At 37.2% G+C, this 15,212-nt stretch overlaps 1 protein-coding gene across 2 annotated transcripts; it reads right to left on the minus strand.

Annotated features, from left to right (window-relative positions):
- Nucleotides 1–3,155: 3,155 nt before the first annotated feature.
- Nucleotides 3,156–10,023, minus strand: LOC148823680 (galectin-1-like). 2 transcript variants are annotated; one of them, XM_088927992.1, is made up of 5 exons: nucleotides 9,957–10,023; nucleotides 8,035–8,081; nucleotides 5,605–5,684; nucleotides 5,026–5,197; nucleotides 3,156–3,461 (listed from the first exon to the last, which is right to left on the minus strand). In XM_088927992.1, the coding sequence occupies exons 2-5, from the start codon at nucleotides 8,038–8,040 to the stop codon at nucleotides 3,315–3,317; spliced, it is 405 nt and encodes a 134-aa protein (XP_088784118.1). In that variant the 5' UTR covers nucleotides 8,041–8,081; nucleotides 9,957–10,023; the 3' UTR covers nucleotides 3,156–3,314. The 2 variants fall into 2 exon arrangements, with proteins under 2 accessions (XP_088784118.1, XP_088784119.1); XM_088927993.1 differs by having other exon boundaries at nucleotides 8,035–8,084; nucleotides 9,957–10,016.
- Between the last annotated feature and the right edge of the window lie 5,189 nt (nucleotides 10,024–15,212).

Below are 15,212 nucleotides of genomic sequence, written 5' to 3' on the forward strand. Positions count from 1 at the left end.
GTAAATGGACTGTTCTTTGTAAGTTTTTTTTACCTGTAACTGCAGAAAATGTCATTTGTTGTTTCAGGGTTTTGTAGAATTCTATATTTTGTCTTTCAAAGTAGAAATAGTAAGAATAATGTATAAGGTGTTAAAACAATATAATTACAGACTGTTTTCCGATAAATTCCAGATTCAGTTGTGTTTGACTGAAAACTTCAGAACTTGAATAAATGAATAAAATGGAAATAACAGTATACATATGTAAACATTGCCTTCAACAATTAATCAGACTTTTGTGACTATAGTGTCCAGTTTTATGAAATTACAAAAGGTTGTACAGTATATACATTATTTTGAACTTAATATTAATTCAAAACTTCAATGCCCAGACTAAAGATTTTTAAGTGTTAATTAAGTTACAGTAAATGTTAGATAAAACTGAAATATGCTGAAATAACCACCATTAGCAGCAGTAACAGCCACGGGTAAGTACCAGCTTTATATACAGGTTTGATGTAATTTCTGTCCACCCCTCTTGGCAGATTTACTCAGGATCTCTCAATTTGCTTGGTGATGTCTTGTGGATAGCAGTTATCAGTTTTTATGTTGATCAGAAGCAGAACTGTAGCATAATGCTACCACCACCATGCTTGACAGTAGGGATGGTGTTGAAAGAGCAATGCACTGCTGGATTTACATCAGATGTAACACTTTCTAACCCAAAAAATTTCAATTTTTTCTTATCTAACCACGAAACACTTTGCCACATTTGCAGTACTGCTTACTTGCTTTTATAACCCACATGCAGTTGGGCATGTTGGATGACTGCAGATGGAAACAGAGATGTGTCTCTTTAACAGAAATGTAGCATCGAATAGCGATACTCCCAGCTTTCCTAAAAATTCCTAAAAATTGCCTGCATCTGTTTGCCTAAATGATATTCTCCAAATAGATTTACAATCTGGAACTGAGGAACATTACTGGAGCATGAGCCAACTGTGTTGCAGAAGACAGAAAGGAAAGGAAATTTGGTAAACTGGCTTGTCACTGCATACTTTTTTCAAGTAAAACTAGAAACTATTGTTAACTCTTTGTATATCCTTTTCATGTCTTCATCTTAAATATTCTTGGAGTAAGTATTTAGTTCAAGTTTATATGTGAGCAATTTTATCCATTCCATACATTTGTAGGGGTTTTGTGAATTTAATGGGACAATTTATGAATTGTAGCAGCAATCACGAGGTGGTTCGTTATGGTTTTTAGAAAATCAGTCGATCAATGACGCACACACACGGATTTAATAAACGAGATACATTTATTAATACATAAATTGTGCATAAAACATATAACAGTCTGCCTGGATACAGGTGGCAGATCTTACTGTGAGGATTATCAAAGTCGAAGGTATATAATCATGAAGAGATACAAAACACAAAGAGATACAAAAATATGCTTCAGTATACCGTTCGGCTATACTATCGTTAATCAGTCTACATTAGCTACTCAATAGTAAATAAACCTTAGGTTTACTTATCCAGATATGGACCAGCTAGCGGCTGTGGCCAATTGATGCGGCGTTCGATAGGCGTTGTCCCGGCGTCCTCTGGCTCCTTGCAAACCAGTCAGGGTGTAGCTCGGAGTCAGACGAATTAGGTGGTGAGATTTCTGCTGCGTCCACGTTGGTGTTGGCTAGCAATTTACGTAGGGGCATTCCCCGGGCTGACACTTTGCTGAAACAAGGTTCCAGTCCCTATACAGACAACACCGGCCGTCACATGATTGTCTCTGTGGGTGTGAAAAGTGTCTTTTAAACCAGGACCAAGACAGGTGGTGATTGGTCGAAAGTTTAGCGGGCATTTCAGACCCACGTGGGGTTACCACACCCTGCAGGTTCCTGATTGGTTGGTCAAGGTGAGAAATGAGTCACAATAACCTCTGACATCTAGGACCGCAATCCAGATGTTCTCAAGAATCTCACAGACAGATAGGTGCCAGGAAAAACCATTGATCATGATAACCAAGCATGGCTCCACTTGGGATCTGCTCCTTACCTGAGAGAAAACACCCTAAATCAGAACTACATGAATAGCTTCTCTGTGGCTGCACCACAGCAATACTTAATTCTGTCTTATTAATAAGCATTGCTGCTACACATTCATACACTTAATTATCAATTTCTTCCACTTAATGATTTACTTCCACTTAATGATTTATTTCACCAGACTCAAAGAGGTGTTAGGGCTCTTTGAAATGTTTTTATGCCTTTCTACTAATCTGTGACTTTATTCAGGTGATTTGAATGTTCTTTGGTCTTAATGGTTGATTATTTTCTTGAAATTTACTACATGACCAATGGATATCACAGAAACAGCAGAAACAGGTGTCTTTATTCTGACATTTAGAAAATCACTATTAATGCACACACATAGAGGCCACTCAATGTATTGTCACTGGTTAAGGTAATTTTGTACAACTAAATTAATTTTTTCCACAGCAAGGAGTGAAATATTCAGGGCATAATGACATTTCCATTTTTGTTTCGTATGAATTATCTACAGTGCTTTCTTCTTTTTTTTTTGCTTTAATGTGAGGAGTAGGTTATGCATATGTAACGCATATGCCCCTGGGTATAACAGGGATCTCAGTTGCCCGGGCTGAGGAAGTTCTCCTTTAGCTCAGCTGGCAAGTTCCCTGTTGTGTGACGCCAGAGACCGGGGTTCATGTCCAGGCAGTGAGGGATGAACTGGCAGGGCAGGTTCGGCAAGGGTGGAAACCCCAAAAACCGTTACACATATAATAAATACTCATTTCTACTTGAAAGTATCATGGCAGTAAGTTTTAAATCAACAAAATGTGAAAACTGTGTAAGGATCTGACTAACTTTTCAAAGCATCTCATTTTCATCTCCATGTGTCTGCTTTGTCAGGATATTTAATAGATAGAAATAGGACAAGTTATAAACACACAAACTGAAAAGTTTAAATTTCACATGTTAATGATGCTATAATAACTGTGAGCAAGATGTGACTGCCTCTAGAAAGTTACAGTAGCTTTTTACCATTTATACAAAATCATTTAACACAGTTTGTTGTCTGTGTCTTTTTATTTAGGATTTCCTCTACCTCATGAATCATCACTGAGAGTATATCAGGAGAAGCTGACACTCCATGAGATGTTTTAGTAGTTTAATGTTTTCCCAGATGTTTCCAAACAAGCTTGCGTCTAAAACCTTCCTGGCTGAGAAATAACATCCTGTTCACAAATCAGTAGTATAGACATTAAGTAGCAGAGGGACTTAAATCACAGGTTCAGGCCACTGAATTGCCAGGAGATTAATGGATCTCAAAGAAGGTGACATTGAAGTTCCCACAAATAAAGACATAGGTCAGTGATGGTAGATGCAAGCGGTCAGGAAATTCCACCTTCACATTTTCAGGGCATTCCACTTCAAACACACCGCTCTTCACTCTTACAGTTAACTGCAGAGGAAAAAGGAGAGATCAATCAGTTGGTTCCGCATTTTTGAGGAATATGTGTGGGCTCTTTGTAAATTAAAGAAAGTGTTATATAGTTAAAGAACAATTGATTGTAACAAAATGAACTCCATTCAAACTGCATTTAGAAAAAGAAGTTAACAGAATTTCCGAACTTTAGTTAAAGTAAACAGGGCTCTCTTCAGTGTTTAAAATAATGTGCGTGGTTTTATAGTAGATTAGGTGCTTGTTGCTGGAAGTGTTGAACACAGAACTACTAATACTGCCTAGTGAATTATCTTTGCTCTCATGATCACATGTTATGCTACATGGTACAGTTAAATACTTTGAGTATATTTACTGAGTATTTAGGTACAGTGAGATTTGACATCACCTGATTTGCTTAAATCCATCTCCCTAGAGACTAGGACCCCAAAAAACTAAATTGGGAGAAAATACTTGGGTAGAATGTTGTCCAGAAGTCCAAAGTACCAAAGAAAGCGAGGAAGAACCAAGCAAATACAAAACAGCAATACTTTTCAGCAATTCTAATTAAAACATGAACATTTGTTATTACTGTGAGAGGTTTATTGGGGAAAAACAAAAGAAAAAATATTTTCCTTCCTTTTCACACCAGGTTGCAGGTCAAGCACTTCATCAGCCCACATAAGAGACAACAAAACAAAAAAAAAAAACTTTAAAATGAAATGTTTAGTCCTCCAAAGAACTCTTCCAAAAACAAATCAAATGTTTGTGAGTTCCAACATGATAAAGACGTGTACCTGGAAGATGGCATTCAGCACCTACACACTCCTCACTCTATGTCATCACAGCAAGGGTCTGATGAGACTAACCACCTGGGTTAATACATCACCCATTTAAGCTCTCACATCCTTTCTCTCACCTGTAGTCAACTCAGGACTGAATCCTGCTCGCTCCCCCTCAGGGAAGTGTTCAGCACAGTCTTAAACCACACCACACCTGTGGCTCACTCCTACTCAATCCCTTCAGCTATGGTTGCAAGGGCTCCACCTTCACACTGCACACACCACGCATAACACCACATCATGTGTTATAACTTGTAACTTATAACATAGCATATGTGAGTTAGATATTACTGCTATAAAAGCAAACATCAGATTGTATTTCAATAATATTTACATTGGCTCAACTACTAATACTAATAAGCCCCCATAATAGCAATTTAAGGAAGTTATTTATCAAAGCTGATACCCTGGCTTCTTAGAAGAAACAGCTGAGTAAACTCTTGGAGTCACTTAGCTACTGACTACCTAACAGACTGACTAGGTGGGCCGAACAACCATCGCTTTTAGTAAACTTTCTTAAATACTTGTTGTAGGGGTTGCCATGATGGCCTGTGCTCACAGTGATGTAAAAGTGGGCATGTCTAGGATAGGTGAGAGAGGTGGGTAACACCTCAAACATAGGCTTCACTGACCTGCAAAGAGTGAGATAAAGACAGAGGTAGCAAACAAAAGACAAAAACTGAAACAGGGGCTTGAAAGAGACACTGATGATACATAGAACTTGATTTATCTCTGGCTCTTACCTCAGTGTCAGTTCCCTTTATGAAGGGGAAAACTGGAATAACGCCTTCTGCTTGCCAGCTCCCTTTTGACATTGAGTTGCAGACAATTACACCTCCATCAGGGTTGTCTTGGAAACGGGGGTTGAAGTGAAATGCCAGGTTCTGTGGATCACTCCCCAGGTTAATACTGAATCTGAGGATAACATTAGTGTGGGTAAATCCCTATTTATGGGGCAATATGTTTCTCTCTATTGCCAATTCCAAAAACACATCTTCCCATTCCCTTATATTTCACTGTAGTTCTTACTCTGATCTCCCAAGCAATGATAATCTCACACGAGGAATTTGCAGGCTAAATCTCAACACTTAACTATGATTATTTATGGTAATCCAGTGAAGGAATGGTAACAATCATAAAGCAGAGCTTTAGGAGGTGATTCAAAATGCAATGGAAATGTGAAATAACCATGTAAAATTCTCTGGAATTATATAAGAAGGTAATTTACAAATTGATGTTGCCTGCTGTTAATGTTGAGATATCAGGGAGATTCTCCCTCAGACCTGGATATTAAATAAAACAAATACAAAACAGTGACATACCTGTCAGCATCTTCGGATATATTCCCTTTGATTTTGATGATGCTGCCATCTTTCAGGACTGCATTCGTCAATTTTAGTTCCTGTCACCATAACACACACAGGTGTACATTAAGGAAAGAAGACCTGAAATGATGCATCCTACTAACACACTGCCTTACCTGAAAAGTGACCTCTAAACATTGCTGGAGTGATATCCATCAGCACATCTGGAGATCCCCCATAGCTGTCAGTTCATTAAGAATATCCTGTAATACTATAGAGTTGTCTGATCTATATTCTAAACAGATAAAAAAAATTCAGTTTCTTAATTTTCTGTCAACTGAAAATTTCATTTACTTTCTTCAAACTGGTCGTCATCTTTGAGTTTCAACCAAAACTCATGGTATAATGATCAAAATGAATCAATTAAATAGATGTGTAAAGGATTTAAATATCAGTGTCAAAATACAGGTAATTAAATGTCAGGCATGTGCTTGGATTGAGAAGTGATTAATAGAAAACAAATGTGAGTATAAATAAGGTGTGAATGGTCACTCGCATAAGGTGGTGGGATGTAATCAGTGGAGTACCACATGGATATAATTAGGGCCAATACTCTTTCTAATTTATATCAATGATATAGATTCTGGCATGGTTAATAAAATAGTGTAATTTGTAGATGACATAATAGGTTTGTATAATATTATTATACAAATCATAATATTTGTAGATGACAGTACAGAAGTGGTTGCAAGAAAATAGGTTTGGGGTTTCATCTTAAAATTTCCAAAACTTCCAATTTGCCTTTCTATTGGTGAATTGTGCGCCAGAAAGGAACTTACCCAAGCCACTTAGAAAATGTTAGTCAAAGAGAGGAAAACAGACATGAACCTGAAGACTCTAATTAGAACAGGCAATGTGAACTGATAGTGTAGAACAGTTAATAGGAACAGACCCATTGAATGTGCTGGAGAAGCACTGCCAGCAATACAAACTCAAGTCCACTCCATGACACTTGAGCCCTCTCGTTTATGTTTAAGCTATGGATGCTACTCTGAGACTGCTCCTTTATAACCAGTGCTCACCCATTTCTCACAGAATGAACCTATATCTGCTCAGATACTGTATATGTTTGGCTGCATGACAACCCTAATGCTCTCTCCTGGAACCTATATCTGAGGCTGTGGATTTTGGAAATAGCATTAGCATTGCCGTACAGACAACCAGCCCCTGTCGAGTGCATCAAACTTGCAGGGCTGGAACACTATGAACCAAAACCCCATTCAGGCATTTATTTGCCTTCTTCCAGGTGAATGGGGCATGATCTGTGACCAAGATAAACTTCCTTTCCAGAGAATAATACTGCAAAGCCCACTTTATAATAATAATAATGATAATAATTGCTTATACTTATAAGGCGCTTTTCTGGACACTCAAAGCTCTTTACAGATAATGGGGACTCTCCTTCACCACCATCAATGTGGAGCACCCACCTGGATGATGCGACAGTAGTCATAGTGTGCCAGAACACTCACCACACAACAGTTACCAGTAGGGAGGAGAACAGAGTGATGAAGACAATTCATAGATGGGGATTATTAGGAGGCCATGATAGGTCACAACCCATACTCTTTTCGAGAAACGCCGTGGGATTTTTATTGACCACAGAGAGTCAGGACCTCAATTTTACATCTCATCCAAAGGACAGCATCTTTTTATTTTATAGTGTCCCTGTCACTATACTGGGGCATCAGGACCCACTAAGAATGAGCACCCCCTGCTGGCCCCACCCACACCTCTTCCAGCAGCAACCTTAGTTTTTCCCAGGAGATCTCTCATCCAAGTACTGACCAGACTCACACCTGCTTAGCTTCAATGGGTTGCCAGATGTAAGATGCATTTATAGCCAAGCACAAAAAGCAGGAGAACTCTCACAACTACTCCAGGAGTAACTACATGATTAACTAGCTCCTTTCCTGTCTCTGGCTACTTCTGTTTAACTAACAATTATTATTATGATGTCATAAATGTTACAACAGGGAAAAATTATGAGATTGTAAAACACCCATTTGGAGAGGGTTATTTCATATATATTCAGTCAATATTCAATTATACATTTTGACATTTTCAAACTTTCAGCATAATATTGAAAAGTAACAGTTTATGACATTTTTTTATTGTAATAGAAAAAAACATCTAACATTAACTTTCATACTCTCCTAAGCAGGAGGCCATAGAGCCCATGTAGTGGCTGAAGCTGCTGCTGCTACACGGAGTTGTTGTAAAGAAACCTAATCAATCATTGCTATGCTCAAAAAAGTGATTACAAGGTGAACATACTTCAATTTTTGAAATTCCATCACAAAGCATTTTACGTCAAGAGATACTTTAGAAGAAGGGAATAGTAATTTGTAAACAAGTGAAACAGAAGAAAACATTAGCTGGTCTTACCGCCATGTTGTGGTAGCAGATTAAGGTGGAACTGAGCAGAAAATCTTCTGCTAGAAAAAGGGAGGAATAAGTGATTGTTGAAACAGATACATTATCCATTAGATGATTGAGCTGTCAGCACTCATTATAGAGTTTTTTGCAAAAAAAAATGCAAATTAGTAATAGGATGGTAGATTTCAAGTACCTGTAAGTCTTAGCCACAATTTGTAACAGGTGTGATAGTAGCAGACTTCAAACCTACAGGAATTAAGACAAGACTATGCTTTTCTGTGGAAATATCCCCAGCCATCTCTTTCAGCAGGAGGTCCTTCTTTGATAGGTGAACTATCTATCTTCTATCAGGTGAACACATGATACTCCTGCAACTAGTTTTCCCATAGACCTGGGAGACAATACTATTTCCATGTTTCCATAGATCATTTATCCCATCCTCTTGCGGTGATGGAAAGGTAAACTTCTTATTGTCATTCACAAAGAGATACATTCGTTTCTCATTCGTGGACATTTTTAAGGTGATAAATATTACTGAAATGTGTCAAACAATGACTTAATGTGCTCACTTATTAACTAGGAAAATCTCACAGCTTCTCCCGAAAATATATAGAATATAAATATAAGAAAAATCTATAGGATTTTCAAACATATCAAAGATTCTCCTGTCCAAATATTTTTCCCATAATCATCATCTTGATACCAAGTTTATACCAATACTATACAATGTTAATTCAGCATTCATGTAATCAACAGACAAGGGCATATTTGATTACTTTCTTGAATGAAACTTTATCAGACACATGCCTGGAATAATAGTGTTACAAATATGGTGTGTGATAAAATTATTAAATTAGTATAAATATCAGCTATTGATTACAACTTGATATACAAGCAAATTATAAATATTAATAATTTCACCCCTTAGGGATTACTGAGCATTACACAACATACTTCTTCTATATCCTGTGGTGAGCTGTAATAAAAGAGTGATTAGCCAATACTAAGACTGAGCAAACAAACATTTATTATGAGAAATAACACAGCTATACAACACAAACGTTTCACTACTATATATACATATTTGCAAGTCAGTGACTATCAGAGCCCTACCTTCAATAGACATACAAAGTGCAGAATCAGTAATGAATAAGAACCAATTTACTCATTCTGCAGAAAGACACTTAATAGGAGAAACGTTTTCATTTTCTGGACTCCACAACAAGGGAAATTTCCAGATTCATCAGACAGCAAGCTCTCCTATATATTGAAGCTCAATATCTGGTAGTATCACAGCATTCAGATTACCTGAAGAGAATCCGGTTTAAGGCAGCTCTCATACTTTTAATGAAGAGGAGGAGGATGACTGTCCTTCCTGTCTGTCTTGATCTCAATTTCTTTTCTCAGTATATTTGTTCCTGTTTTTATGCTATGGTCCACACCTATGAAATCTAGTTTAATGATGATTGCTTGGAGTGTCTCAGTCACTGTTGAATATAGCTGTTTACTGTAGCAAGCATTTGTTTTTAAATGAATTAATTGTTTCAGTGGACCATTAGCAAATATAATTTATCTTGGATATAGCTGGTTGTATCAACAAAATATACCAAAATAATGAGACTATTGTCAAGCATGTTTGCAGTATACAGAAATTTGAAAATGTACTGCAAATGCAATGAAGTTTTATCTATATATTGTCATTTCAAATCATAGAGTATACTCATTTAATCAATCTAATTTAGTCTTTTCTTACATGGTCCAACTAAAACCCAGCAGGACACCAGGCAGAAAGTCTAACAACCAAGTTCCCCCAGTGAAAAGGCAGCAGTCACCTCAGGGATCAGGCCCCCACACGAGTCAATTGCAATTGAAAGGTTACATGCTATAATCTCTAACATTAATGCTCTTATCTTATTAAAAGGATCACTCACAATTCTGAGCTCCTGACAGCTTCTTCCAAATGTTGTTCCAGGTCCCTCAGGTGGTTGTTCAGGTACTTCTGTTTCTACATTATTTATACAGTGCTGGAACACTGGATCCCAATACTTTTTCTACCTTTTTTGGTAACGTCTGTGATTATTGGTGAACTTTTTGCTTCCAGCCCCACCCAATTTCTTCATGCCACAACCTCTTCTGTCATCCCTTAATTTCTCTTGTAAAGCAGTTGTGACTAATTTATTATTTAATTACAAGGGGCACTGGTTAACAGAACATTATCTTAATGTAGTTCAGGTGGGTAGCTGCGTCAGCATGCATAGGCTGCACTGTTTCTACCTTTTTTGGTAAATTCTGTGGTTACTGGCTGAAATTTGTGTTTCCAGCCCCGCCTGGTTTCTTCCTGCCACACCCTCTTTTTTGGCTGCTTAATTTATACTGTAAAAGTAATTTACCAGTGTCAGCAGAAAAACATAAGTGGCTCCAGTCCTCCAGATTAGGACTATATGATCTGTTTCATTTGAAATTTCGTAGCACTGAAGATATGAAACTTTGCACTTTCTGCATTTTGCACTTCACTTACACTGTTTACTTTGGTTTGAACTTCTGTCTTTGGCAGATAGGATAGCTTGATTAAAATAATAAGTTTGGGATTTTAATTTCCTGCTCTTACTTACACTACAGAAAGCAAGTATATCATCTGCTAGCAGCAATTTTTACTAGGATCTACACACGTCTTAATCAAATAATTCAGGTGGGTAGCAGCATCAGCATGCGTAGGCTGCAAAGGAACAAGTAATAGGTTTATTCCAGGCTGAAAGAGAAGAAAGAAAACACAATGTTTCCGCTGTGGAGCCTTCTTCGGGTGAAGAAGAAGATGGCTCCACAGCCGAAACGTTGTTTTCTTTCTTCTCAATTTCAGTATGTAATAAACCTATTACTTGTTCCTTAATCAAATATTGCATTTAGAGTGCTGTTGAACTGTTATTGTTAGTATGGACCAGTTATGAAATTTAGAATTCAATTGTATTACTCTTTGGTTAAACTCCTGAGCTTTCAGTTATAATTAAGAAAAATAATCTAGTTTGGTGAAATGGTAGAACCTCTATGAGTCCCATTGATCATTTTTTTGCAGACAAATTAGAAATAATAACGCACAAGCCATTAGAAGCTCCAAAGTGAGCTGTTACAAACATCAATTCTCCGACCTCTTACACAATCCTGAGATTTTGTAAGTCACTTCAAAAAATTTTCCACTCATTTACTGTGTGACTCATTACTGTGGTGACAGATAATGAACAAATGGTAAAGTAATTCAATGAGCATTTCAGTAATGACAGTTTTGGGTTTGATAAGTTTTTATTTAACAGTAATGCTCTTTCTGATTCATTTGTGTTTGAGTTTGATGAAGTCACGATCCATAGACCCTTCAGTTATATGGAACAGACTGATAGTCATAGCTAAAGATAATGTTTTCCGCTCTGTGCAGGAAAAAAATCTGATTGCTGGAATCCACTGGTATCTATAAGTAAAGATAAAGAATCATTAGCAGCTTTTGTGGGTTTTGCTCATGGAAGAAAGCATTATAAGGTTTCTATGAAATAGTTAAAATTCATAATGCCTTGGCAATGGAAAAACATGTTGGCAGTCTTATGTTGGCAGGCAAAGAAAGTGATATACAGCTTACGAAATTTTCTTCGCTAAAGATCATCATTGCAGGTTTTAGCATCATAAGAAATGACCTTACATTGACCCCTTTTGTACAGCTGCTTCATTTATATGCTGGGGATGTTCCCAAACTTAAAACACAGCTACAAAGAGTATTCAAGTAAGTATTCATTTGTTTAAGGACCATTAAAGATAATGTTTCAGTTGCTGAATATTTCTGGGGTTCAGTAAGATGCCTCTCATTCACGCTAATACACTGTTTATCAGAGTGAAGGCTGCGCTGCTGCAAAATTGTCGATGGACAATGATGTCAGTGGTGTTAATGTCTGATGTATAAGGAAGGGTCAAACATGAAGAGTCTGTATGCTCTGTGTATAAACTATATACTCCTTAATTTTATTGCACACAATTTAATGCAAAAAATCTGTCTATCCAGAACTTCTTATCCCTCATACTTTTCAACGAATCCAGCCAGTCTGAAAAGTTTAAAAGAAACAACATCCTGCTGCTCAATATATATATACAGTATATTACCGAGGCGGATATATATATAAAAAACTACTCAACAAAGCTTTTCAATTACATCATGATTAGTCTTGGGTTAAGGTCTGAGTCAGATAAAGAGACCATCTGACACAAATTTATAAGATTGCAATTGTTAGTGACAAGGCTGAAGACCAGCTTGAATGTACACAGTGACATGTACAAAAGTCTCCAGAGTAGAAAACATTGTGTCATTTTTAATAGCATTAGAGAATAAACATTTGTACACTATCATGACAGAATATTGTAGAGTTATAAGAATCCTTCTGACTGCACCTGTGTTGTTTTGCACAGAATGTTCATTCACGCTGAATGTTCATTCTCCAACCTCAGAAAAGCTAGAGAACATGAGGGAAACAACACATGATTTCACAGATGATTTCATCCGGAAAGCAACAGTGAGACATAATGTATTTAAGCTGAGATGTTTGAGATGACCATTCTTGTTAATGCTCTATGAACATTTGGATAATGTTAAGGTATTTCATAGAAACACAATGCAGTTCAGTAGTTTTGACTTCTTCTAGCAAAACATGCCTAAAATAACTAAAATAGTGCTAACAAATGTATTTTTGTAACATTGTTTTTGAATCAGTATGGTATATCACTACTCCCTAAACATACCCTTCACCTGTTATCTTCTACTAGCAAAAACATGCCTAAAATAGTGCTAACAAAATGTATTTTTTGTAACATTGTTTTTATTAGGTTTGACATACAGTAGCAGCTCAGCATATGACTGCTCACAGCTGTATTAAACTAATTTATAGCCTCTCCACCATTACATTTATTCAATCTCTTTTTGAAGTCCCAGCAGGAAACAGTCCATCTTACAATGGGGATGATAAATCATAATTCATCTGCTATGGGTAATTCATCTGCATTTATTTTGACTTGAATCTTTGAGATCATAGAAAAAACAGCTAACCAATGTTATGCTAGTTACCAATGCTAGGCTAGGTTTTTTAACATAACATCACTTTATTAACCCTATACAATCTCCTGCATTAGGAATTCATCTTTTCACATACCCCAGCTTGCTCTCCATGAGACACAGACAGGGAGAGAAGCTTGGGGTCAGAGCACAGGGACAGCCATTGTACAGCACCCCTGGAGCAGTTGGGGTTAAGGGCCTTGCTCAGGGGCCCAACAGAGTAGGATCCTTAGCCACAAAGCCACCGCTCCGCCCCGAACAGTTGAAATATTTTATCAGCTGAGCAGGTTTCTCATTCTGGACATGGATTTGTCACAGCAGCTTTAACAGCATTCAATGATATGGCTTATGAAAAAATCACAGTTGTATCACTGTCCTTATAGATCAAGTACACAAACACTCGCACCAGGGTCAATTCTCCCAGAAGCCAATTAACATACCACTGTCGAGCAAACTGTGGGAGGTACGCAGAGCACCCTGAGGAAACACACACAAACATGGGGGGAGCATACAAAGTGAAAATGAAACCTAATATTACTATTTTTATAATAGAGCTATATGTTAATAAATATCCAAAGTCATGGAAAGTCTTGGTTGGGTATTTTGCACTGCAGCCCCCAAGTCCCTCTGAAATAACCCTACTTCCCATCCCTCATGCAAGCAAGGGTCAGGAACATGGAGCTTCGCTCATATTTTATAGATGAGCCTTATAGTAAAGCATAGCACTTACATAATAAAAAATATGCATAACAATCTGATTTCATTTGTTGGTTGTTGGTAAATAAGTTAGACTTATTAGTGCACAAATGGATGTGCTTCACACTAGAATTTTGTAGTTGGCTTCATCACTGCCTTGAGTGGACATTGTAAGTGTTAACAGTCTATGAATAATCGCTTGTTTAACTACCATTTTGTTAAAATAGATTCAAATCACACCATGGAAATAAGTTTCTCTTACATGTTTCTAGAACCTTTGCTATTCCCACACACTCTTCTTTTGTAATAGTGTTTTCACCTCAGTGTTCAGCCTGAATGAGCTATTTAATATAGCAGGCATTTCATTGTCCCATTTCATTAATCTTGACATACACTGTTATATCTTTTATCATGCTTTTGCTGTTATAAGCCTGAAAAAAATGTTTATTTTACTACCATTGCAATCTTCCTTTCCTTACTGGCGTTTTAATTCTGTTTTACACATGCCTGTAATTCATTGTATGTTTATGTAAGCGTTTTAGCAGTGTTTGTAAAATATTTTATACCAATACAGCCATTTTTAAATTGGATTTTTATGAACAAATGAGAGCAAGATAAACATTTAGCAAAGTGGTAGAAAAGTAATGGAGCTGCAGATGCTCCAAACAACACCTGTCATTTGTGAATCTTCATGATTCTTATCCAGACTGCACCTGACCAACCATTTTACTTTGGAGGAGTACACATTGTTATGACCTAGAGGAAACCCACATAAACCAGGGAAGAACATGCAAGCTCCACATACATGGACCTCCAGAAGTTGAACACAGGTTCACAGCACTACGAGGCACGTTAACCACTATGCCACCATGTTGCCATCTTGTGATGCTGTTTTGTATTTAATGCATGCTGTTCAAAGCACTGTCCTGTCCCGCTGCACTTGTGTTAATGCTCTGGCAATACTTGTGTTACCTTGTCATGCAATTACAGCTACTTCTGTAAATTTTAATATTGAGGTTTCGAGGCACGATTGTTTGAATTTCAAAGTGACAGATTAAGAGCAAATGGGCCTCTGTCATGCATCACTGTGTAGAATGTAGCTTTTGCATTCACCTTGCTAAGTCAGCACCTACAACACTGCTGAGTGAGTCTTCAGGGTAGGAATATTTGAATTCTAAAGGTCACACAGATAAAGATCAAATGGTGTTTCAAGGATTCTGGGGATGATGGGTTAGGAGAACTCAAAACACATTTTAAATCTGTATAATTGACACATAAAGTCTCTAATATGTACAACAGCAAATCCTATATCCTCTGCATATTGCTTATCAATTCAGTGTTGCTCCATGCTCTGAAATACAGACTTATACAAATATTTTACAAATACAAAGAACTTGTGAGGAATGATCAG

Source organism: Atractosteus spatula, chromosome 11 (genome assembly GCF_055471065.1).
Source record: "Atractosteus spatula isolate fAtrSpa1 chromosome 11, fAtrSpa1.hap1, whole genome shotgun sequence".
NCBI classification, from domain to species: Eukaryota; Metazoa; Chordata; class Actinopteri; order Semionotiformes; family Lepisosteidae; genus Atractosteus; species Atractosteus spatula.

What these genes read in the sequence shown, in the direction of transcription:
- LOC148823680 (XM_088927992.1), bottom strand. An exon ending in ATATCCGAAGATGCTGACAG is followed by an intron (nt 5,198 to 5,604) that starts GTATGTCACTGT and finishes TGTTATCCTCAG; the next exon opens with ATTCAGTATTAACCTGGGGA. An exon ending in TAAAGGGAACTGACACTGAG is followed by an intron (nt 3,462 to 5,025) that starts GTAAGAGCCAGA and finishes TTTCCTCTGCAG; the next exon opens with TTAACTGTAAGAGTGAAGAG.